At 42.1% G+C, this 26,808-nt stretch overlaps 2 protein-coding genes across 2 annotated transcripts in view; one reads left to right on the top strand and one right to left on the bottom strand.

The window, feature by feature from the left end:
* NUP54 (nucleoporin 54) overlaps positions 1-14,072 on the bottom strand; it is a 102,065-nt gene extending 87,993 nt beyond the window's left edge. The window contains exons 1-2 of the mRNA XM_089652315.1: positions 13,852-14,072; positions 7,136-7,284 (exon numbers count right to left, since the gene is read on the bottom strand). The gene's annotated coding sequence lies outside the window, so the exon portion shown is untranslated. The remainder of the gene's footprint in view (positions 1-7,135; positions 7,285-13,851) is intronic.
* Positions 1-26,808, top strand: part of FAM13A (family with sequence similarity 13 member A) — a 270,449-nt gene that overhangs the window by 12,443 nt on the left and 231,198 nt on the right. The window contains exons 2-3 of the mRNA XM_089652312.1: positions 7,142-7,351; positions 23,995-24,175. Coding sequence (XP_089508438.1) covers positions 7,142-7,351; positions 23,995-24,175 — 391 coding nt within the window. The remainder of the gene's footprint in view (positions 1-7,141; positions 7,352-23,994; positions 24,176-26,808) is intronic.

Below are 26,808 nucleotides of genomic sequence, written 5' to 3' on the forward strand. Positions count from 1 at the left end.
TATAATAATTTTTGTTTTTAGATATGCTATAAATAATGTGTTTTATATGCAAAATAAACCTATATAAAGATTTATGTAGATGCTTAACATGGGTAATACAAATTACAAACCTTGATGTAGATTGGTATGAAATATGTTTTTTATTTTGCAGTTGTCATACTGGACTTTTACAGAAAATACTAGGCACATGTAAATCCTGTTGCAGTGGTTTAATGTAAGGCAAAAACATTTTACTGGAGTTGACAGCGTTACTCAACTCCCAGAAAGCTGTGAAACTTTACAGACTACTGCATGAATATTGGCAGGCTTCTACATTTCAGGCTGGGCTGTTTATCACACGTACATTGGTGCCCAGTTCTCTCCTTCTGCCAACGTGCTATTATCCATGCAAGCAAGATACTTGCTTATATCGACCTGGCAATACCCTGTGTAGGACTCCGCTTTGTTCTGTTTGGCAATGTTCTGTTACATAAATTCATAGGAAAACATCAGGTGTTTGTAATTTGAAATATCAAGCTATACCTTCCTTTCCATAGAAAACAAGGAAATCACATTTTTTCTTTGCCACTGATTTACTTTTCACATAAAATGTGGATAGCACTCTGGAACAATTTTGCAGGCCTCGTTTTAAAATAAAATGGCTATCAGGACCAGTCATAAATTACATGTTTGCTGTGAGATCTCACTTGTTCATGCCAGTAAAATGGCATTGAAAAGAATGCATTTCGGAATTGTTCTACCAGAAATTTCCCATTGAATATAGAACAGTCGTGGAAAATAGGATTTTCTTAATTCTGGGGGTATGCAAAGTTAAATGGGGAGCTTCTTCCTTCTTGTCCATTGAGGGACACAAATTAAACAACATTTTGGTTATGCTGCCAGCTACAGGTGGATTTGTGCACTGACCAGCAATAAAAAAAAAAAACTGTCACCAATCTAGTATAACCCATCCCACTCCCAGCATGCTTTGGTTTTTTTGGGGGGGAGTCTTGGGAGAATAAATGCTTTTTCACTACCAGCAAAAGTAACTTTTTTTTTTTTTTTTTTTTTTTTTTTTTGTAGCCATTCTTTTCTCAAGATATATTTTTTTTTTATTCAATTAATATTTCTCTACACACTGAGTTAGTATCTTTATGCAGCTAACCAAAACAGCTGTTTAGGTGGGCCAATGGAGAAGACCAGCAACCAACGTCTGTGAGGAGTTCCAAATTTGATATTATTTATTTGGCACGCTGTACATTTGTGTGTGTGTGTGTGTGTGTGTGTGTGTGTGTGTGTGTGTGTGTGTGTGTGGGGGGGGGGGGGGGGGGCGGCTTACAGTTCAAGACCTCCAAAAATTATGATCTTACAGCCTTTTTATAATCTTTACACAGCAGGAATAATGTAATTGGCAAGTTAAAAGTTGCACAAGTCAAATCTGTTCTTTTTGAGAAGTTCCGAGGGCATGGGGTTCCTTGAGTTGCCCCCCCCCCCATAGATGCTTGCAGGTTGTCATGCAATGCTGAGTTGTAACGACTATGCAGAATTCTCTATATGCAGAAATTATTTTTTTACATAATCAGACTTATGGCTGCAATTCATACAAAATGGTGGACAGTTAGCTGATTAAAATGGCCACTTTAAGCCATCGCTACACAGCAGATTTTCAGAAATGGTTGTTAGTGGGGCCTGCCTGGAATGTCACCTTTTGGGCACTGCGTAGTGGCATATTCCAAACCTTTGTGTATTGTTACCCACAGATCACTTTCCAGGTCACAACCTCTGATGTAATCCTGTCTCTGAATACACAGTTACAGTACACCTCCCTGTGTGGGTTAAGCATTGGGAGCTACTTCTTTTATTAGAACTGTTCGGTGCCAATATATTCTTCCTTCTTCTGTCTTCCTTCTTCCTTCTTCTGTCTTCCTTCTTCCTTCTTCTGTCTTCCTTCTTCCTTCTTCTGTCTTCCTTCTTCCTTCTTCTGTCTTCCTTCTTCTTCCTTTCCCCTTCCTTTCCCCTTCCTTTCCCCTTCCTTTCCCCTTCCTTCTTTCTTCCTTCTTTCTTCCTTTCCTCTTCCTTCTTTCTTCCTTTCCTCTTCCTTCTTTCTTCCTTTCCTCTTCCTTCTTTCTTCCTTTCCTCTTCCTTCTTTCTTCCTTTCCTCTTCCTTCTTTCTTCCTTTCCTCTTCCTTCTTTCTTCCTTTCCTCTTCCTTCTTTCTTCCTTTCCTCTTCCTTTCCTCTTCCTTCTTTCTTCCTTTCCTCTTCCTTCTTTCTTCCTTTCCTCTTCCTTCTTTCTTCCTTTCCTCTTCCTTCTTTCTTCCTTTCCTCTTCCTTCCTTTCCTCTTTCTTTTTTTTTTTTTTTTCTTGACTTCCACAAAATGGGTTCAAACACTGAGTAAGCAAGTGCTCTGTCACTAGGTGGTGTACTCTGCACTCTGTTGTTACCAGGCAGTAGCATCTTCCCACCAATGCTCCTGTTCACAAGAGGAAAGCGATGACCCCTCAGTTAGTCCTTCCTGCCACCTACAGTGACTTGGTAACCTCTGGCTATTTGAATCTTTCCTGATTTTAGCAGCTAGTTTGTGAGCACCCAAGGTACCTAGTATTCTGAGCTGAATTGTCCCTGCCGAGAAGTAAAACATTTTGGATCCCAACACTAAAGGAGCAATCCCACTGTATAGGGACCCTCCAGCTCATGCTTCGCTAGCAGTTCCAGGTGTGGCATTTTCCTGGGAGGATTTCACTGCAGTTCTATTTTATAGGCCAAGTTGCAACTTTGTTTGCAGACTCTGACCACAGAGGATATACTGTAAGTGTGCCTCAACACCTTCCCCTCCAAAATCATTATCTGACCTAGCTAAAGCTTCAGTGGCCTTTGAGCCTTCTGCTACAGAGGCTGCCCCTGACAAAGAGTCTCAAAAATCCTTGCCAGAGGATGTTGCCCCTGAGTAGCAACAGGCAGATACCATAGCTCCCAGGGTTAGAGAGACCATTTAGTGGATAACTCCCATTTTATGAGTCTCCTCTTTCTTTAATGAGTCTTCAATCTGTGAACATGCTGTTGGTGTACGGAGCAGATGCATACCCATTTAGAGTCAATGTGTCTTCGGAGCTGTACTGACACCCCCATAAAGGATGTCAATGGGGGAAGAGTACTCCTGTGTCCCAGGCTAGGTAAACCTAAGCCTCAAGATGGAAAGACTCTCTCCCTCCCTCCCTTCCTCCAAGACCTAGAAAAGATCCTTTTTATTACTTCCAGGCTTCAACCCACTAAGATCAAACCAAGGAAGGAACCAAGTTTAGCTACAAACCCTAGGCCACTATATTCCCTATATGTACAGACAAGTCCTCTTCGGCATGAAAGGATTCCCCCTTATTCCATTATGGAGGCACATCTGTTAAGTTGGCCATAAATGGGTAGGTTTTATCTTTTTCCATTCAGCCTGCTGAACAACAAGGTGGATGGATGAATCTGCCCCCGCTGGGTTACACTCTCAAGATACACTGGTTAGCAGCAGCAGTCTCTGATTGCCAAAAGTTTTCTCTTTGACAAGTCGATCAACGATTATCTGTTGAGCAAAAACAGCCACACACTGATTGAAATTCAGCCAGTCCCTGCTGAACTGGCTGAAAGTCGATCTGTGTATGGCCACTTTAGCCTTTGCAGACATCTGGACAGGGACAGCATCTCAGATGCCTGGGTACAGAAAGTGGTTTACAAGGGCTATAAGCAGTGTTCTGCTCTCATCCCCCTCCCTGCTTCATCTTTTTCAACTTTCTTGTGTAACTGCGCAGATTAGAAAACTTCTATGCAGCTATTGCAGATCTTTAGGATTAGGGTGTTATTGCCCTAATTTTCTGTGGTGGAAAGATTTTAGGGACTTTTTTCCAAGTTCACAGTTCCCAAACCAAAAGGGGCCATTTGATGCATCTCAGGGCTCTAAATATCTGTCTCCATTCAGACCTAAAAATCCTGAATGGAATCCACCAGGTCTGTCATGGCCTTCTCCTCTAGGGAGATTCTCTGGTCTTGGTAGACATCAAAGATGCATACATGTCCCTCCCTTTTTTTTTTCTCAAACATTAGCAATTCCTTCACTGCGCTATCTGTCCCCAACACGTTAAGTTCATGGCCCTACCATTCACACCTCGCATATTTAGCAAGGTTCCAATCCCTGTGCTTGCCTAGTTATGCTCCCAGGACATCCCCATTACCTGGATGATCCCCTTTCAAGTAGTTGGCACAAATCCTGATCCACAATGTGTTGCAGACAGTTCACTTTCTTTTGTTGAATCTTTAGAAGTCTGCGTTGGAACCAACTTAATCACTGTGAGTATCTGGTTCTTATCATATTCACAACTCAAGCAAAAGATTTTCTTTACCAGGAGAAACTTAAAACTATCTGCCCAGAGACTGTGACTCTTCTGTCCAAGAATTGATTAACTCTTTGCTTTTGTATGAAAGTCATGGGACTGGTGGTAGCCTACTGTCAAGGCAGATCCATTTGACCAGTTCCACTCCAACCCCTAAAACCTGATATCCTGTCATGGGACAAATCTGTTCAGTATCTGGATGAACCGATTCACTTGTCACCAAGGACAAGGTTGTCTCTGGCCTGGCGGCTCACGAATCCAATTCTGGAGATGGGAAAATCTTTTCTTCTCCATTCCTGGAGGTTTCTCACCATGGATGCCAGCCTGTCCAACCCTGTCTCCTGATCAACATCCTGGATCCGTGGGTGATTTTAGTTGTCCCTACAGCACCTGATATCCAGTCTGGTAGGTCATTTGATCAGGTTTCAGTCAGACAACACCACAGCAGTGGCATACATCAATTATTAGAAAAGAACCAGAAGTCTTGCCATGGTAAAAAGGGTAAATAATTTGTCCTTGGTAGAATGTCACATTCCAGTCCACAATTTACATTCTAGGTATGGACAATGGCAGGCACACATCCTGACCTGATGATGCCTGGATTAGGGGTATGAGCCCTATATCCAAAGGTGTTCCAGTACCTGTGCTAAAAGGAAGGGATGCTGGCTGTGGTCTTCCAGGTTCAACAAAAAACTGAAAAAATGTATCTCCAGGTACAGAGATTCTCTGGTGAAAGCAGAAGATGTTCTGGTGGCTCTTTGGGATCAGAACAGCCTAATCTATTGGCTTTCCTGCCCTGAAATTACTTGATCTGCTCTGCAGGATCAATGTGGGCAGCATTCCGCTGATCCTCATATAGCTCTGGCCTGGCCCAGGTTGATTTGGTACTCCAATCTGGTATGGACTACTAGCAGACACTCTTCTATCCCAAGATCCAAGTTACCATCATGGTTACTGGTTTCTATGGCATGGTCATTAAAACCCAGGTCTTGGTGGATAGAGTCTTCTCCGAATTTCTGCAATGCTAAAAACTAGGAAGTTCACTTTCCATAAAGTCTACCATTGCACATGGAAGACTTCATTTTTTATGAGAAAAGAAACCTTTATCTCAGGAAATATTCTGACCTGTCCTGACCTTTTTTACAATTCAGTCTGAAACAACATTTGGCCATGAGTACCATCTTGTTGCTTGTGATCTTGCTGCAGAGACAGCTAGCCTCCTATTCTTTTGATTAAGGCTTTTGTACAGGGTGTCTCGTGTGTCTTCCCCTGTATGTTCACCAGTCACTCTGTGGGGTTTAAATTTGATTATTTTGCACTTCAAAAAACACTTTTTAAACTTATTAGGGATTTTCCTCTTACTACGCTTACTCATAAGCTTGCCTTCCTTGTCCCCATCACCTCTGCAAAACGCATGTGTGAACAGGAAGCTTTGTCATGTAAATAACCCTTCTCATCTGAGATTTGTACTTCAGGTAAGGTCCATTTATTGATTTTTGGCCCCATTCTCCCTTCTGAAACACTGCATTAAAGAACCCGTGGGAAAAATAATTTACTCGCCTTTTCCCAACTTGTGTTGGAGCTGAAATCCCCCTGCTGACAAGATCCTTGCATGGTGCAGGATCATCTTCTTTTTACAATTGGGCTACTTGGCATTCTCTGAGATCTGGAGAGGAGGAGGATAACCTCACCTTTCTAAGGCGCTGCAAGAGGAAGCCAGGGGAAAGGTAAGTATATAATTTGACTTTCTACCCACCCCCGGGTTTCCTTTTTCACTTTTATACAGTGTTCTAGGGAGGTTGAGAGTTTCTTGTTAACAAGGTGGAACAGAACTTGGTTGACACAGATACTAAGACTGTGCTGCTGCTTTGCAACCACTATCTCATCTGGAGATTTTTCCAATGGATTCCCAAATCCGCTGCAGAAGGCTGATCATATTACTTTGGAATTATGGGGGGAGGGGGGCTCAGGATTTCTGTAAAAGGATGATATGGGTATTGGTGCTCGAGTGGCAGCCTGGAGTCCCTCTACCCTTGCACTTAGTGGCAAAAGAAACAACTTTATTATCCTTGGAACCTGAACAGATTGTAGCACATATATAAAATCACAGCTAAGTACTCCTAACCATTTTATAACTTTGTGATGTTACTACTAGTAATGGGATATTGGTGACACTGATGATATATTATCAAAGATGATTTAAATCCAATCCCAGTCTCACATAATCTTTATTTGTGTTACTATAATTTCAAAGTTAAATTTGTAGGCATTTTAAAATCTGCAGCTTTCATGGTTTAGGCAAATCCTTGTATACTATGACTCTACTCTGTCCCTCTTTCCTATTTGCTTTCCAGTGTTACCCAGTGCTTTCAGTGGAGACTGTAAGTGGCCATGCCAATGTTTCTTGTACAGGTATGGAGCATAATCGTGAATATGAAGATGGTCATCACTGGAGCTCATGCATGTAGATGGGAAGTGGCTGCAAAGCAGATATAGGATATCATCTGCAAGTGTGAAAACTGTTTTTTGAATAAGAAGGAAAACACACATTTGTTAGATCGTGCTTTTAGCAGATTTATGCATAGTAGAACTTTTTTCCCCTGCTGTTTCCTGCTTCAATTTTTGCAAAGGAAAATGAGATGTGTAATGTGCAGCCCTCTGGTGGCCCTAGCATTTATGTGGTGGTTAACCACTGGCTAATGGCATCTTTTGCTTCTAGAAACTACATATGAAAGAAACTCTTGCACTGCACTTTAGGAAAAATTCTTTAATGTATTTTCATACCTGCAGGGATGACACACGAAGGCCTTTTCAGGGTGAATGGAAATGTTAAAGTGGTGGAACAGTTGCGGCTGAAATATGAAAGTGGCGAGCCGTTGACTTTATCAGAAGATGGAGATGTCTATTCCGCTGCCAGCCTGCTGAAGCTGTTCCTACGAGAAATGCCAGATGGAATAATCAGTGCAACCTTGCTTCCCAAGTTTATTCAGATATATCAAGGTGAGCACAGCAAGTTCGGTACACACTACAGTAAATCCTCAACCTGATGGTGACATTCAGACCTTTGCAGTGCATTAATGCATTTTATAAAGCACTTTAATAAACCTTGCAGTATGCAGCCCATTCATTTTAAATGAGCAACCAATTAATTGCAACGGACCTTTAAACACACCTGTGCCCCCCCCCCCCCTTTTTTTTTTTTTTTTTTTTTTTGTTTCTTTTAATTTCTTCTTTTCACCACAACACACCCTTGTTTCACATCTTTGCATTGTGGTACACTAAAATACAGGTCTGTTGTGGTGCTTTCAAATGATTGGCACCACAATGTGGTTCTTGTGTTGTTGTGGTAAATTGCATTTTATTGCAATGCAAAAATGTGAATCTGTAGCATAGTAAAAGTATTGCACCAGGGTGCTGGATGATGTCCCCAGGAATTAACAATCGCGTTATCTGTCAGAGGTGGCAGATGGTATTTGGATCTGCTGACTGACATCCTTTGAGTATTGGCTCCTTGAGTGCACTTTAGCAAAAATGCACTATATTTTTTGTGGGATATATGCTACTTTTCAAATGTTAGTGTGAATCCGCTAAAGGAGAACATATCTATGCCGGACGAGGGTGCGTGTCCCTATGCACCATCTGGTCAATTGATGAATCTAAAATATAACCTTTATTCAAATATATAAATGTATGCTCAGCTGTAATTAATGCCTATTGGAGTGGAATGTACTGCACATAATGACTGGATACCATCACAATTATGTACGTTACATCTAAATGGTTAATATCACCAGACCAAATCAAATACCATACCATTTTAGATGAAATGCCTGCATAAAAAGAGACTCTGTAGTTTGATCATAATCCTATCAGCTTGTGTATATATAGTCTCTATTAAGGAATTGTAGTTACCCCATGGACAAAATTAATTAGATAGTATAATCTATCTTGCTACAGATATGTAATATGGCTAACACTCCATCAATATATATTAATATTGCCTCCTTCACCCCTTTTAATCTCCAAGTCCAAAAAATAATGCTATCATATTTAATTTAACTCGTGAAGTACATCCCAATATTTTTTCGCTTTAAGGTAGCTACAAATTCCACAAGCAGATCATTTTGACCCTGTCATAATATAAACACATCAGAAATGAATCTTACCCACATAAGAATGTGTGACATAAAACATTCTAGTTCTTCTACAAAGACCATAGTACACCCCCACCACACAAAGAGATTTGCATACATAGGTGCACAAGATGAACCCATCGCAGTTCCTCTGCGCTGTCTATACTTCCAGCCACTATGTTACCTATTTTTTAATTCTTTATACTCCTGACAAAGCTCTGTTTTCTGGAGTGGAATATGTAGAGTTTCTGTTTCTCTTTTGGGCCTTTCTTTGGGAGCACACTTTGAATGCACATGGTATTTTTTTGGAGAGGTCTGTACTGCGTTTTGCAGTGCATCATTTTGCATTCCTCAAGACAGTGAGGTATTTTTGTCTGGGTATGGGGCTTGTCTATGAGAGGCTGACAATTTAAGCCGGTGGATGACTGTACCCGTATTTACATATCTGTAGCAAGATAGATTATACTATCTAATTAGTTTTGTCATGGGGTAACTCCATTTCCTTAACCCCTTGACGCCGATGTCAAACAAATATGCGTTGTCACGGAACTAGGCTTTTTTCCGTGGAGCTGCGTATTTGCGTACCTGTCTTTGTTCTGGGAGTGCGCTCCCAGCACAGACCGCGGTGTGACTGAGAGCCTCGGATCCCGTTCTAACGATCGGGATCCGGGACTCCCGATTCCGGGTCACATGATTGCTGTGATAGCCTCTGATTGGCTATCACAGTGATCAGTCACTGTGCAGCCCGGCCCACTTGTTTTTTTTCTCTCTATGAATGAAGGAGAGAGATACATTGTATCTCTCTAACTCCTGGCATGGAGAAAAATGTTTGTAAATAAATATTAAAAAATAAAGAAAAAATACCTAGATCAAGGTTTGAACTAGTTCAGTGCCAGGGTCATTGTTTGGGTAAAGGTCAGGGTCAAAGGTCAGGATTTAAAAAAAAATTGGTATCTGTGTCAGTTAGTGTTAATGTCAATGTGTTTTTAGGTTAAAAAAAAAAAACAAAACAAAAAAACAGACAAAAACAAAATGCGCACTATTGTTTCTGGGCTGTACTACAGGTACAAATAACAAACACATATATGGTATCGCTGCGATCGCCAAGAGCTGGATAATTGATTTCGGGTTGTTCTTTGGTGGTAGGTAATGGTAATAACAAGAGAAACACAGATAAATAAAAAAAGTGATATTTATTTATTTTTTTACTATTTTAGGCCAGTTTTCCTTTTGATAATAAAGAAAAAAAAATCAGGAGATATCCATTACCATTTACCACCTAATGAAAGCCCAATTTGTCCTGAAAAAAACGCGGTATAATTCACCTGGATGAAATAGAAAACGCATAGTGATATTTTCCTGCCCCACTGATTTCTATGAATTATTCTGGGTCAGCTAAGGCTCATAAGCATTCATAAAAACAAATACACTTTTTAGGTTGCTTGTCTTTTACTTGGCTTTTATAGCATATTCTGTTTAGCAAGAATGGGGAATGCACACTAACATGCAACCAAGCAGGGTATGGAAAGCTTGGGCGAGTGGCAGTTAAGTAAACCCATTGTTTTGCACTACGTGGGGACATTACGGGTTCACTTTAAGTAAGCTTCTTTTGAATAGGGAACACGCAGGATGAGGCATGTATCTAGACTGTACTGTGTGCAGAGCTTTTTTTTTCTTTTTTCTTTTTTCTTTTTTTTTAATATTAGAAGGTGTGTTTTTTAATATCCTATTAAAAACTTGGCACTACTTGCATTTTGCCAACATGGAAAAAAAAGTCCTTTTCATGAACATGTTTTTTGTTGTGAATAGCAGGTTTGGTCTTTCCAGATTCTGCCTTTTTTATTTTCAAACTTGCATTAGTCATTAATTTTTCAGGTCAAGCCCCTTACTTTGGATTCATTGTGCTTGTCGGTTTACTTTTGACAGTAACATTTTGTTTTCAGGTTTAAAGTTACTTGCCTTTTGTTAGAAAACGACTTCCTCATTCTCTCTGAATCACTTTCTACATGTGTTGATATCACTAACAAATGTGAGATGCCTACAGAAACCAGTCTGTGATTGTCTTTTAATCTAAAGCAATGATCTTCAAACAGCAGCCCTTTTGCTTGCCTTTATCCAGTCCTTGGGGCACTATTCTTCCCACTGATATGAGGCACTATTCCTCCAAGTGATATAAACAGAGCGGCAACAATCCCATTTCTTTTGATAGATGTGGCTGGTTGCTGATAGGAAATCTCAAATTTCTTTCATCAAAATTAGTGTTCATCCCCTCAATGTACCAGCTCAGATGTTTCTAAATTAGCAGCTACACTGGTAAAATATGAAAAATAATGATTTTGTGACTGGCCCAGACTGCTTGCATAGCTGTCTTTCCTAGTTATTAATTGCAATCAATGGGAATGAAACAAGGGAAGGTGGAAAGAAAAGCAATGCCAGTTACCCTAACAGATACCAAAGTGTTGTCATACATACATACATTGTACCACAACCCAAGGAATTTATAGGCACAACACTGAATATCGTAAAAAAAAAAATACAGTCTTTATTGAAGCACAATTAAAAGTTAATTAAAATCACATTTAAAATAAAACATAGTAGCATCCTGCACCCTTATGTCGGTTATGGTGGTGGCCCTGGGGGAAAGGGGGGGGTGGGGTCTGGGCTGGCTCTTGTGGCATACTAGCCTTAGGATCCTCAGTTGCTGGCGCTCCATATAGCAGTCCAATCTTTGCACCTTCTACTCCTAAGAAAGCAAAATATGCAAAACATCTTGAGCTTTTGTATTTGTACTAGTCACTTGCATAGTGTGTAACTTTGCCAGTGTGAATCCACCACCATAACAGACATAAGGGTGCAAGATGCTACTATGTTTTATTTTAATTCATTTTTAATTGTGCATCAATAAAGATTATCATTTTTTACAATATTCAGTGCTGTGCCTATAAAGTCCATGGGTTGTGGTCCAATGTATGTTTCCCTAGTGACTAAGTAACAAAATTTGATGTGTAAAGGTTTGGAGCTGTTGTTATTTAACACTAGAAAATCTGAAGAACCCTCTGCACACTGGTATATACCCTTTCCAGCAGACTTTGCAAGAAATATGGATATTTGTTTCACGCATATTGCAATACATGTTTAAGTTGGCCAACTGCGTCAAAGTAATCCCTCTATGGCCAGTCCTACTCTTCTCTGCCTACGCAAATGCTACAGTGGACACAATGCCAACATAGGGGAAAAGACAAAGTGAGGGAGAGCTACCAGGTTTAGATCTGGATACTGACACACAATACAACCAAACAAGATATATATATATATATATATATATATATATATATACATACATACATACCTGTGCTCAAATCCCAATAGCTAGTACATGCATTTATCCATCAGCTGCTAAAGGGGTGTAACCACATATTAACATTCGAGATTCTGAAGGATCCTCTGCCAGTGTCTTTCAGAATCTCTAGTGTTAATATGTGATTACACCCCTTTAGCAACTGATGGATAAATGGATGTACTAGCTGTTGGGATTTGAGTACAGGTATATCTTGTTTGTGTTTATTATTTAGGACACATGTCATGGAACTCCAAGGTGACCTGAGCAAACTGAGAATAGGATAGACTCTTCATACATGGCAATACAATCTTTAAACCCATGCTAAGCAACTTTAACATTTTTATACAAAGTAGATGTATCTGTATTGGCTAGATTAACATTGTTTTACCTTTTTGCCTATTTATGGAACAGTATTTCTGGTACAGAATTCCTATAAAGGAAATTTTTATAAAGAGAAAAAACTGACAACATAAGATGTCTGATACTACCTTTTGATTACTCTGAAAAGCCTCTCTGATTTAGTTTAACTTGGGACCTGAGCCTTCCATGACTTCATGCCTACACTCTACGAACTGTCATTCCTCTGTTCATGAAGTAAATATTTGGCAACACTTTGTCATGAAGTCAGGCCTCAGTAAGACAGTGAAACTAGTGATGGCCATACAATCTCTGCAGGAATTGGCTGAAACTAAAGCTGTATGTGGCCCTGTCGGCACCACTGGGCCCAACAAACTTCGATCTGAAAATTGAGCCAAACAATGAAGCCAATCAGATGCAGTCACTTTTTCGGGAATCCTGACAGCTGCCTTGTAACCTTTAGAACTCCTAGTTTCAGAATTATTGCCAGGACTTCGTGTCCCTGCCATTGCTTCTAATGGCATGCAAGTAAAAATTTCCTGTACTTCCGATGGTGCTCGCAGGATCCCTGACAGTACTTCCAATTGCATTTGCAGTATGTTGCATTTGCAGTATGATGTCCAGTATTTCCAATGGTGATCACAGTATCCTTGATATTTTCCCAGATTCCTTGCCTGAACTTCCAGTCTTCCCTCAAACAATGCTGGGTGTGTTCATGAATCAGAAGATTAGCTAAGCATCAGCCCTGGAAGGCTCCACTCTTTTACCTAATGTTTAATGTAGGAAACAAGGTGATGCTGCATCCTAAAAACCAATCCTCCAACTGTCCTCCAACCAGCCTGCAACAGAGCTTCTCACTGACAGAAACTGTGGTGTGGAACTGGAACTCGGTCAGCCTATCTACTTTACACTTTAGTCCCTACCTAGGACCTACGATCCAGACATAGCCACTAGAAACCTGACCTGGCTCTAGCCTATGCTGGTTGTAGAGCCCTAAGCTAAAACTAGCTATAGAATCCTAGACTAGAAGGGACAGGGTTAGCTAAAATAACAGGAGCTGCATATAAACTCTATTGCAATAAATGGGTTCACCTACAAATATACTGGAAGGTGATTGCTATACATAAAGTATCACAGACCTAGCTATCTGGCACTGTGCATGTGGAATAATAGCAAGGACAGGGCAAAAATACTGTCACAAGGAATTTGGATATACCCTCAGCAGCTGCAGTCAAACTATTAGATAATAGGAATACTTGCATTTTAGTCTCTTCTGGCTTTAGCAGCACGACAGGTCATGTGCCTAAGATCTTTCTCTCTCTTTCTCGCTTGCTTTCTCTCACTTTCTCTTTCTCTCTCTTGCCAACAACCCAGGGACAGGACAGGCATACATGATATATTTACAGGCAAATACAAATTCAGACAGTAGAGAGCAGCAGATCCCTATAAGTGTATTATCAGCATGTGTTTACTTTTGCATATGCTTTACATAAAGTATATTTAGTTTTATTAATGTTTAAACTTTATATTGAAACCTTTTTATGAGAGAATGCAGGTAATAAGCAGTATATATATCATTGAAGTAGTGCTTTTTGCCTCTAGCCCTATGTAACTAGCTGTAAAATAAGTTGTTTTTTTTTTTTTTGGTTTTGTAAGAAACAAAAACTTACATTTCCCATTTGAGAGATATCCACACCATGTCCCCCTCTGCTGTGCTTCTCTAGAAGTTTTGATCATGGAGCTTATACTGTGCAAATGGATTGGATCCGATGCATTAAAATATATGTTCCATTCTATCTTGCACACCGGTCATCTGAGTACAACGGTGCGGCATATAATGAAAAAGGGCAATTTAAAAGCATGCACATCAGAGTGGCTAAGAACAGCCTCCGGGTACACCTTGCAAAGCAACATAGCCACGTCTTTAGGTAGACATCAATTATACTTTCCTCCACAGCTTTACTACAGCTTCTACAAATGAAACATTATCTGAAGAGAGGGGGTGGAGCAATCAATCATCCACCTGTCCTCCATTCTTGGATCGTGGTTCATTTATAGAAGCTGTAGTATGGTTTCTATGAATGGAGCAGCTGGGGGAAAAGGGCAGGAATAGGCAGACTCTCTTGATATGATCTTGTGACAGCTCCTTAGTTCTACGAACCCCCATCATAAAGAAGATTTTGGTGGCAGGGATGCAAGACGGAGGTGGATTACTACATAATGAAGTGAAATCCGAACACAGGACAAATCCTGCATCCCTGCTCTCCTCTCTTCCTGGTCTCATAGAAGACACAGCCATCAGTGGTAATAACTGGCATCCCTGTATCATTTAGTTGTAACAGTATTTACTGGTTACAGAGTGAACGCAACATACAGATGCTTATGCGTTTCAGCAGTGAGGCCATAATCATAGCCTCAGGGCCGAAACGCGCTAGTCTCGGTTGTATTCACTCTGAAAAACTGGTGCTAAGGCTGTATAGCAGTTACAATTTCTTCATGGGATCTTAAGAGCAATGTTTTCTTGCTCTACACAGGCAGCAGTGGGAGCTACAGTCTCCTCTGCCACATTCCGTGAAGAGGGACCAGAGGAGGGCCATGCCGGCGCTGTGTATGTCACTTGGGTCCCCCCCCAGCATCTTTTTTTCCTTTCGGAAAAATAGCCTTTAATATCACTTTATACTTCAATATTTCTATTGAGAATTGGTTTACAGTGGTATGCATAGGAACAATAACATTTCCGCCCACATGGTGAAATGGTGAGCATAAACAAAATCGTAGAACATATAAGCATATATATAAAAACCAGCATGCTCACCAGGTAGAAAATGTTCCAACAGGATATCAATAAGGCTTTCGACACTTTATCCTGGCCTTATCTTCTATCAGTCCTTCACCGCTTTGGCTTTGGTCCTTCGTTTCTAAGACGGATCTCTTCGCTACACACTTCCCCTCAAGCGAAACTTAAATATTACGGATTTGAGTCTTCTACGTTCTCGGTCGCCAGAGGCACTAGACAAGGTTGTCCGCTCTCCCCTATACTCTTTATCCTAGCCTTGGAACCATTGGCGGAAGCCATTCGTATGAATCATGATATTAAGGGGATTGAAGTAGCGGGCTCCCAACATAAATTGTCTCTGTTTGCAGACGATATACTATTGTCGATTTCGAATCCGGGGGTTACTCTGCCTAATTTGCTCGCGGTTCTCGATTCCTTTGCAAATCTTTCGGGTCTTCACGTTAACCCCGCCAAATCGAAAGCTATGTCGATTACCCTTCCACCATCACTTTTGATGACTTTGAAGCAAACGTTTCCTTTTCAATGGCATTCGGCTCTACCATACTTAGGAATTAAGCTCACCCCGACATATGACGGACTGTACCAGGCTAATTTTCCCACTGTTTTTCAGGAGCTGACCAAACTATTGACCTCTTGGTCTCATTTCCCGCTTTCATGGTTTGGCAGAATTAATGCGATCCGTATGACCTATCTTCCTAAACTACTGTACTTATTTCGGGTTTTACCAGTTCCAGTACCTTCGCATATATTGCGTATTCATCAGCGAAAACCTTTGTCTTTTATTTGGAGCTCTTCTCGGCCCAGAATTAGTAAACATATTTTGTTCGCGCGTAAGAGTGAGGGTGGGTTATCGGTCCCAAATCTCCAGTCTTACTATCTGGCGGCTAATATTGCCCCTTTGGCCCATATCCATGCTTCTCATCACTTTCCCTTGTGGGCTGTCATGGATATGATGGACTCCCACCGATACCGCTCTCCTCCTTGCCATGGCTTCCCACTTCTAAACGTCCATCTGCCCTTAGCCCGACACTGACGCTCTCGCTCCGTCTCTGGGATTCTATCAAATTTTCCGCTGGCCTTATTTCTGCTCACCTGCCGCTGTTACGACTATTGCATAACCCGTTATTCCCTCCAGGTCGGGACAACCCCAGGCAGTTTGCCTGGTGGCAAATGCATGGTTTTTACGATGTACATTCACTTCTATCTCCCACTCTAATACTTTCCTTTGAAACTCTGCGCTCTTCTTATAATATTCCTTTGCGGGAACACTTTGGATATCTTCAACTTCGTCACTTTGTCAATACACTAATACGCACGCATTCGGGACCGTATCGTCTGTCTCCCTTTGAAAGCCAGTGCAGACATAGACCCCATGCTCCGGGTTTGATTTTCCTGATTTACTCCTCCATCATTTCTTATAGAACCCCTCCGGTTCGCTCCTACCATCAGCGCTGGCAGTCTGAATTAGGGGGGACTTTGAACCAACAGGATTGGCGGACCATGACCCAAGCATTATCTAAATGCTCTAGGAATGTCATTATTCTTGAGGATGCCTACAAAATTCTGTATCGATGGTATTATACACCTGCTCGTTTAGCTAGTTTCATCCCTACATATTACCCCGGTTTGCTTTCGTGGATGCCAACAATTGGGTACCATGGCTCATATCTGGTGGACTTGCCCTAAAGTAACAGATTATGGATTAGGGTGTATGCCCTCCTTCGCACTATGCTTCACACAGACATTAAGCGTAACCCGTACGCAGCGCTTCTATTTAAACCAATGGAGGGCCTTCTCCGTTCTGAATGGCAGCTGGCATCATACTTATTTATGGCTACTAAGTTGACAATTGCGAGGGCTTGGAAGACTCCTCTTCTCAGCTTTGAGGCTGTCAAAAATCGGATGAACTTCATAATGGTTAATGAAAAATTGACGGCCATATTATTGGATACCCATACAAAATTTTTGCGGATATGGCGTCCCTGGCTGGATATGGCCCAACCATCGAGATTCGACCAGTCCCTTCTGTCGATATGAGGTTGGATTCTGCTGCAATCTCCCCGGAGCCCTACCCCCCCCCCCTTTTTTATTTTTTCTTCTCTTTTTGTTTTTTTTTTTTATCTCTTCTTCTCTCTCCTCTTGGTCTGTGTCTTTATTATACTCTTGTCCAATATTTTTTGATGTAGCAATTTTCTCTCTCAGAATCTACACTATCATTGACCATCAAAGACTGTGAATCATACCCCTTCTACCGGGCATTTCTGTTATAAGTTATAGCTGATGTTTTGTGTTTTTTTTTTTTTTTTTTCCAATGTACACGTTACATTATTTCTCCATCATACAGTACAATTTTCTATGTATTGGTCAAGGATTCTATGTTCCGAATGTTTGTTTCTCATTGCTCAATCTACAATAAAATTCTTTGTAAAAGAAAATGTTCCAACAGATGATGGACAAGGGCAGTGCCAGAGAAATTAACCACCAATATAAAAACTCCAATTCAAAAGAAAAAGGTTAAGCATAGGGAGATCGAAAGAAAAGCTCTAGGATAAGACAAGGAGAAGAGGAGAAAAGAAAAGGGAAAAGACAAAGCAAAAAAAACAAAATAAAAAAGGGGGGGGAGAGGGAGAAAATGAGAGTCAGCTGCGGCATTATTAAGCAATGGAGATGTATCTGATTCATGGTTCCCACGTCCCTTCAAATCTAGATTCATCATTATTGACAACGCTAGGTAACTTATCATTTACCATTATCCAATTAGGTTTTTGTTTAACCCTGTCTAGCGGAATCAATGACTGTCTCCAACTTCTAGCTATGGTAATGCGTGCCTCCAGTAAGAGGGATTGAATTAGTTTTAGTCATTTTTTTTGTTTTTTTTTGGGAACGGTAGCAGATGAAATAAGGCCACTTCCAGTGTTCTACGAATATTAATTCCTGTAACCGAGTAGATAAAATTAAACAATCGGATCGAAAATCTATTCACTACCGGACATTTCCACCAAATATGGAACATAGTTCCCTCTTGTCTGTAGTGCCGGAAGCAAGTAGGTGATACTGAAGGGCATATTTTAGCGAGGCGCGTAGGAACCAAGTACCAACGAAGTAGCGTTTTGTAATTGGATTAGATAAGAGCAGTATTAATCGATATCTTTGATAGAGAATGGGCCGCAGCCTGCCAAGTTTCCAGATCTAAGGAGCTATTCAAGTCCCTTTCCCATTGAGTCATATAGGATAATTTAGTGAGAGGATCGACAAGGGAAGCATAGACAATGGACATACGACCCCTCATCAACCCAGTTGCCCCACAGGAGACTTCTAAAGGAATGAGTGTACAAGGTTCCATGATTAATTTAAGTTTGCTAGAAATAAATGAGAGAATTTAATAACAGCGAAACAATTCTCCGGGAGGCATCTGGTACTGTGTCAGAAAATACTGGAGAGAACGAGGACTAAGTCCATCCAGGAAGTCTCCAATACGCAGCAAACTCTTATTCATCCACCATTGAAATACTGATGGTGACACACCAGGAATAAACTCAGGATTATAAAAAAACTGGAGCTAATGGAGTATGTGGCGAGAAGAAAGGTTTGTGAGTCCGCCATCTGTCCCAAACCATCAACGAATAGGACAGCGTAGGACACAAAATAGGAGGACGTAAGTGACTGGGGAGCCACATAAGAGCACCAATAGCATAAGGATGGCAGGATAAGGCCTCAATGCCAACCCATTGGGGGACATAACCCTTGACTGTAGTACAGGTTACCTGTGCTATCTGAGCTGCATAAAAATAAGCTAGGAGATTAGGAAGTCCCAAACCGCCATGCTTCTTTAGGAAAGAGAGAGTTGACCTGTTGACCCTAGGACGCTTTCCCCTCCAGATAAATCTAGAGACTGCAGCCTGTAATAGCATCAGTTCCCGTTTGGGAACCATGATCGGTAACGTCCTAAAGTATTACAATAGGCGCGGTAAAAAAGTCATTTTAATAGAGTGGATTCTACCAAACCAGGAAAGTGGGAGATCCTGCCATTCTAGTAAATCAGATTTAAGTCGCTTGAAGAGCGGAAGATAATTGGTCTTGTATAAGAATAAAAAGATTTCGTGAGGTGAATCCCCAGATAGGGGAGAGAACGAGGGGCCCACTGGAAATCAAAATGGCCCTGAAGGTAACGAACCTCCGAGTCAGGCAACAACATATTTAAGGCAATTATTTTAGAGGAATTAAGAGTAAGACCGGAGGTCTCTGAGAAACGGTGAAACAGGTGAAGGAGACCGGGCAAAGAAGTGCGAGGATCAGATATGTACATAAGGACATCATCAGCAAATAGAGCACATTTATTATCCCGCTGACCGTAGCGGATGCCCGAAATAGTGGGATCAGAGCGAATGGCGAAGTAAAGGAAAGATGGTGAGATAAGCAAAGGGCAACCCCCTGTTTCTTCTCTGAGGCATTAGAAAAATAACAGACAGGATAATCTTTATGCACGTATTGTGGAGTAAATGAAGGTGGGAAATGTGTCTCCTGCAGGGCAACTATGTCTGCCCCAAAAGAGCGGTATGAATTAAAGGCCTTTATGCATTTGGAGGCGGAGTTGAGCCCCTGAACGTTATGAGAAAGTAGACGGATCGTTCCGCTATGAGACTGTCAGGAATGGATTCACCACTGGTGGTGGGACTCACCTGCTGTGTGGGCTGCAGTACCAGGGCTGGCCAGCGGGTGCTCTCAGCAACCAGAAGCTCACTCCTGCAGTCAGCCATCAGCTGAAGCTGATTGCAGGAGGTGTATTTAAGCAGGACCAGGCCTGTGATCAGTGCCTTGGTGTATGTTTCCCATGAGCCCCTTGTACTGTGTATCCTGTGTTCCTGTTCTGCTATCTGATTTGTTGCTGACCCTGCCTGATCCTGACCTCTGCTGACTTCTCCTGCTTGATCCCTGGCTTGCCTGACCATCCTTCTGCCTGATCCTCTGTACCGCGCTGCCCGTGAGTTACTGGACCCGGCTTGTGACCCTGACTATTCTCTGCCTACTCCTCCGGTACCTCGCTGCCCGCACGTTGCTGACCTGGCCTGCCTGACTACGCCTGACGCTACCCAGATGATCCATCCATCCCGCACGGATCTGTCCCTGTTACCAGGTCTGCCAGTCTCTTCACGTCAGGCTTTCCCACGGTACATACCCTCGGCGGACCCCTCTACCACAGTTGGGTGCACTCAGGGGCCACGACCTGGTTTCAGTCCTGCGCCAAGTCCATCCCCACCATCAGGGGCTCTGGAGAAAAGGCAGACTGGGGCTTAGACTCCGCGTCCTGGGGAATCCCGTTCTGTGGGTACTAGAGATCCCGCCGGGCGGTGCCTGACAGTACTTAACGGCCTGCCTGACCATTCCACCTCTCCAGCCCTGACTGCGCCTGTGTTCCTGAAGCCTGCTACTTCCCTGTGTCAGTCCACTCACCTCTGGTCACACTCTGATCCCTAACAGAGACCATAGGGAAGACCATCGGCAATTAAAAAACTATATAGAATGGGGACCCTCCGCACCTGGAGCATAAAAAGGGTCCAAAGGATCCAGATACGCTGACGGCTGACCCTGGGAGAGAAAAAAAAAAAAAGGGGGGAAAGAGAGGGAGGACAATAAAGAAAGGAGAGAAAGGAAAAAAGAAGGAAGAAGAGACATTTGAAATAGAGAAATCCTCATGTCAAGCAACCGAAGGTGATATACAAACTTTTGTAACATAGGCAAATCAAACTTCACACCTGTAATAGCAGAGCAATAGCCCTGCAAAGGAATGGGTCTACCTGGAGAAAACAACTCGGGGAAGAGTCTTCTAATCAGGGAGGGCGCATAGACACTCCCCGGAACCAACAACAACCCACCAATAACATAACAATTAGTAGTTAAAAATGCAACCTATCCCTCTGATAAAGAAATCAGCATGTAGATAAGCGGTAACCCCAAGGCCCCTCCCCCCGCCAAACCTCCCACAACAGCAGAAAAGTAGTGGCCAATGTTCCCGAGGAACCACTGAGAGGCCACCACCTAGCCGTGGAAAAAAGAAAAAAAACCACCCAAGGAGTCCCGTGAAAAGCTGTAGAAACTTAGGAAGTCTTCCTGGGTGATTTCCGCGGCCTGGTCTTTTGGGGATTTGAAGCAGTCCACGAAGGTGAAAGCGACTGAGGTCGAGAAGCCGATCTTGCTGGGGAGTGAAATGTAGGACTCTGAGATATAATGCCCAATTGTAGTAACAATTGCTCGCCATCCTGGAATGTGGAGAACTCATAAGGCTTTCCATTAAGATTGAATTGTAGGCGAAAAGGGAAGGCCCAGCGATACCGGATACCCTTCTGCACCAAATGGGAAAGTAGAGGCTTAAAGGAGCCCCGTTTCTGGATGGTAGTCAGCGAAACATCAGCGAAAATTTGTATCTTATGACCTTCAAAATCCAGATCCGGAGTCTCTCTGCTATACTTCATTACTGCTTCCTTGACCTGGAAAAAATGAGGCTTTACGATGATATCTCCAGGAGGCCCGCCTTGTCTAGGGGGAATCAGCGCTCTGTGGATATGATCGATTTCAGTATGGAGATCATTGATATCGGGTATTGCAGACTGCATGAGGGTTTGTGCGCAGTTAGTGAGATCTTTAACCGATTTCAGGGAGACCTCGAATGCGGAAATTATAGCGCCTAGCCCGATTCTCCAAATCATCAATTTTAGAGTAAGCCTCCTCCAAGCGATCTTGCAAGTCGGTAATCGTATTAGAGTTTTGGGAAACTCTATGAACCGTCGTATCAACTTTAGCCTCAATACTGTCAAAATCTAAAAAGTAAAGGTATATCTAAAAATGTAGGGCTCATTTACACCTGGCAGTTGTAACCCATTACTGCAATGCACTATTCATGCGTTCACGCAGTACATTGGCAATCATTTTCAATGACGCTCTAACGCGCTGCCAACACATTAAGACAAATTCCATTCGCACATGCATCCATGAATGGTGGTGCACTACTTGGGGGGAAAAAATGGTGCTTTTTGTTTTTGCATTTGGGTGTGTTGGCAGCACAATTATGTGAATGGGCTAAGTGAAACATAACTGGCAACATATTATTTATTAATGCAACACACCATAGTGTGAAGGTGTGAATGGACTCTTTTTAGATTTGTCATCAGATCGAGACGAAGGTATCTTTTTCAATGAGGACGCATGTTCTGGTGACCCTGTTCTAAAAGGGGAATTTCAGTTCACTTTGTAGAGATTTCCTCTAACTTCCTATTGCGTCTCTAAGGCAGGAAGTAAAGAAAAATCTTTCCAAGAGGACAAAGACCGCAAATAATAAACTGAAGGGTTGTAACCATTCTTTACCCAATCCGAAACGAAAACAAAAATGCATTTTGGAAACCTCACAAGCATTGCAGTTTCCCTATAGGAAGTCTGCAGAGATGTCTCCAAATCATCAGGTGTCCACTGAACATTTTTTTACTTTTATTTTTCACAAAGGACACCGTAAAAGACAACATACTGATGCACTACTTTCACAAATCTGAGCTTGAATTTTTAGAGACAATATAGCCGAAGAATTAAAGAAAATTAATCGACGGTAGGTTAAGGACAGGTACTGTACATTTCTCATAGTTCCAAAGTCAGAGGTGAACTGCCTATGAAAATTTAGCAAGCTTTTGGCATTTTTCTTTTTTCACGTTTTATTTGTGGAAACAAAATATAGACCAACATTTTCCAAAATATGTATCAAATAATTTATGATGGAAGGCTTCGCATGTAATGTCATGTACATAATATTGTCCGTATGAAGCAAACCTTTAGGCCGGGTTCACATGTGTGGGGCCAGTTTCAGTGTGATTTGTAAAAAGAACCACACTGAAAATCGTACCTGACTCCTTTTAAAATTGCACAGCAGCTGTCCCATACATATGTGAACTGGCTCCATAGAAAAGGGCTTTGGTTCACATGTCATGTGAATCGGATGCGGTTCAGAATGCATCCAATTAGGGGTGTGTGTGTGTGTGATGCGACTTCTTTATCTTTTAAAGTGATTCTAAAGGTTCATTTTTTATTCTTGAAAAATAACAAACCTGTCATACTTACCTGCTCTGTGCAATGGTTTTGCACATAACAGCCCTGATCCTCCTCTGGTCCCCTGACGCCGCTCTTGGTTCCTTCACCACGCCGAGTGCCCCCAGGGAAAGCTGCTTGCTCTGGGGGCACTTGTGTGTGCTTGCTCCCAAGCTGCCTCTGTGTCCTTAAGACTCAGAGCATGGCTCGGCCCCGCCTCCTGCTCCCTCTGCATTGGCAGTTATTTGGTGTGGTCCTTGTAATGGATTGGTGTAGTAGGGGTAGGTCCTTTTTTACTTATATACGTTGTGCTCCTCTGTCTCATCTCAGAAGATTGGTAAGTATGCATATTGCATGCAACTGTTTTATTCTCATATGGTAAAATAGACACTTGATCAGATTGTTCATGCAACCAAAGGTGGGCAATCCTAGCTCGGCAGACAGTGTTTTTTTTTTTTTTTTTTTTTTTTTTCTGGAAAGAACGAATGTTTAGCTTTAAATCTCATGGATAGCCTGGGCGAACAGCAGAAGTATGAGTGAGACATACTTGCAAGAGGACACTGCTTAGGGACAAACTTTGTTTTTGCTATTTTCCAGTTCACCTTGAATTGTGGATGAGGATTGAGGTATTCGGAGGGAGATCAGATATTTTTCTCTTGGAAAAATGAACGGGTCACATGAACTTAATTTGCCAAATGACTTAACATCGCATTGTAATCAAACATTGTTTAAACGAAGACAAATGTCAAATGCAAAGTTTGGTTTAAGTCTGCATTTGATTTTAAAGCGAATATCTTTTTTTTATTTTTGAAATAACAGCATATTTGTACAGTAAATGACGGATGAGAGACTTACACCATCTTCATTAAAATGACTCTAGTCAAGAATGTGTATTCAAGATACTGGAACATTTTTCAGTGTAACAATGATCTATTTGTTTTCTTCACAGAGACTGGAAGTGATACACAAAGAGAGAATCGTCTAAAAGAGCTGATCCATGAATTGCCAGATACTCATTACAGTCTGCTGAAGTACCTCTGCCACTTTCTGACTCAGGTAGTGGAGCGACATGCCGAAAATAAAATGAATATCTACAACCTGGCTACTGTGTTCGGACCAAACTGTTTCCAGTGAGTTGTTTTTTGTTTTTTTTTCATCTGCTTTTTTCACAAAGTCTTTGAAAACTATGATATGTAAAATCTATAATAATAATAAATATATATATCTCTTAAAAAAAAAATTAAATTAACACTTTGAAAACACATCAGATCTCAGTGGGGAAAAATATCATGCTGGATATCTATACTGACATAGACTAGGCAATGTGTTAGGAACGTAAGCATGCCCCATCATTTGATGGAAATGAAAATTTATCAACCTACAGAGGATTGAATTCAAAGACACCCCGAAAAGTGAAAAAATGTATGCAGCAGGCTAGTCCATTTTGCCGAAATTTCATTGCAACAACTCAAAATGGTACTCAGTAGTCTGTATGGCCGCCCACGTGCTTGTATGCATGCCTGACAACATCAGGGTACGCTCCTAATGAGGCAACGGATGGTGTCTTTGGGTATTTCCTTCCACATCTGGACCACAGCATCACTGAGCTCCTGGACAGTTTGAGGTGCAACCTGGTGGCACCGAATACACCGAAACATATCCCAGAGGTGTTCTATTGGATTTAGGTCAGGTGAGTGTGGGAGCCATTCAATGGTATCAATTCCTTCATCCTCCAGGAACTGCCTGCATACTCTCGCCATTTTCATGCACCAGGAGGAACCCAGGACCCACTGCAGCAGTGTAGGGTCTGACAATGGGTCCAAGGATCTCATCCCTATACCTAATGGCAGTCAGGGTGCCGTTATCTAGCTTGTAGAGGTCTGTGCGTCCTTCTATGGATATGCCTCTCCAGACCATCACTGACCCACCACCAAAATGGTCATGCTGAACAATGTTACAGGCAGCATAACTTTCTCCACGGCTCCTCCAGAATTTTTTCATATCTGTCACATGTGCTCATGGTGAACCTGCTCTCATCTGTGAAAAGCACAGGGCGCCAATGGCGTACCTGCCAATTCTGGTGTTCAGTGGTCCATGCCAAACGAGCTCTATGGTGCCGGGCAGTGAGCACAGGTCCCACTAGAGGACATTGGGCCCTCAGGCCACCCTCATGAAGTCTGTTTCTAATTGATTGATCAGAGATATTCACATCAGTGGCCTGCTAGAGGTCATTTTGTAGGGCTCTGGCAGTGCTCATCTTGCTCTTCCTTGCACAAAGTGGATAACTGTCCTGCTGATGGATTAAGGACCTTCTACGGCCCAGTCCAGCTTTCCTAGAGTAACTGCCTTTCTCCAGGAATCTCCTCCATGCTCTTGAGACTGTGCTAGGAGACACAGCAAACCTTGTGGCAATGGCACGTATTGATGTGCCATCCTGGAGGAGTTGTACTGCCTGTGCAACCTCTGTAGGGTTCAGGTATCGCCTCATGCTACCAGTAGTGACACTGACCCTAGCCAAATTCAAAACTAGTCACAGTCAGTCGGAAAAGATGAGTAGGGAAAAAAATGTCAGTGGTCTCCACCTGTAAAACCATTCCTGTTTTGGGGGGTTGCCTCATTGTTGCCCATCAAGTGCACCTGTTGGTAATTTCATTAACACCAAAGCAGCTAAAACTGATTAACAACCTTCTCTGCTACCTAACTGACCAGATCAACATCCCAGGAGATTAATTAACTTGATGCTATTCTCTGACTAAAGTGTGTGTGTGTGTTATACACTATATTGCCAAAGGTATTGGGATGCCTGCCTTTACATGAACTTTTAATGGCATCCCAGTCTTAGTCCATAGGGTTCATTGAGTTGGCCCACCCTTTGCAGCTAGAACAGCTTCAACTCTTCTGGGAAGGCTGTCTACAAGGTTTAGGAGTGTCTATGGGAATGTTTAACCATTCTTCCAGAAGAGCATTTGTGAGGTCAGGCACTGATGTCAGACAAGAAGGCCTGGCTCACACTCTCCCCTCTAATTCCAAAGGTGTCCTATCGGGTTGAGGTCTATATGGACCTTGCTTTGTGCACTGGTGCACAGTCATGTTGGAATAGGAAGGGGCCATCCTCAAATTGTTACAAAGTTGAGAGCATGAAATTATCCAAAATGTTTTGTTATGCTGACTCCTTAAGAGTTCCCTTCATTGGAACTAAGGGGCTAAGCCCAACCCCTGAAAAACAACCCCATACCATAATCCCCCCTCCACCAAACTTTACACTTGGCACAATGCAGATGGGCAAGTACTGTTCTGGCAACCACCAAACCCAGACACGTCCATCGGATTGCAAGACATAGAAGCGTGATTCATCACTCCAGAGAACACATTCACATAGATCTGGAGTCCAGTGGCGGCGTGCTTTACACCACTGCATCTGATGCTTTGCATTGCACTTGGTGATGTAAGGCTTGGATGCAGCTGCTCGACCATGAAAACCAATTCCATGAAGCTCTCTATGCACTGTTGTTGTTCTGAAGGCCACACAAAGTTTGGGGGGCTTTAGCTATTGACTTTGCAGACAGTTGGCTACTTCTGCGCACTGTGCGCTTCAGCATGTGCTCACCCTGCTCTGTCATTTTGTACATGGCCTACCACTTCATGGCTGAGTTGCTGTTGTTCCCAGTTGCTTCCACTTGTTATAATACCACTAACAGTTGACCGTGGAATATTTAGTAGCAAGGAAATTTCACGGATGGACATATTGCACAGGTGGCAACCT

This window comes from Staurois parvus, unplaced genomic scaffold (assembly GCF_062004578.1).
Source record: "Staurois parvus isolate SC_StPar_1 unplaced genomic scaffold, SC_StPar_1.0 ptg000679l, whole genome shotgun sequence".
In the NCBI taxonomy this organism is placed as follows: domain Eukaryota; kingdom Metazoa; phylum Chordata; class Amphibia; order Anura; family Ranidae; genus Staurois; species Staurois parvus.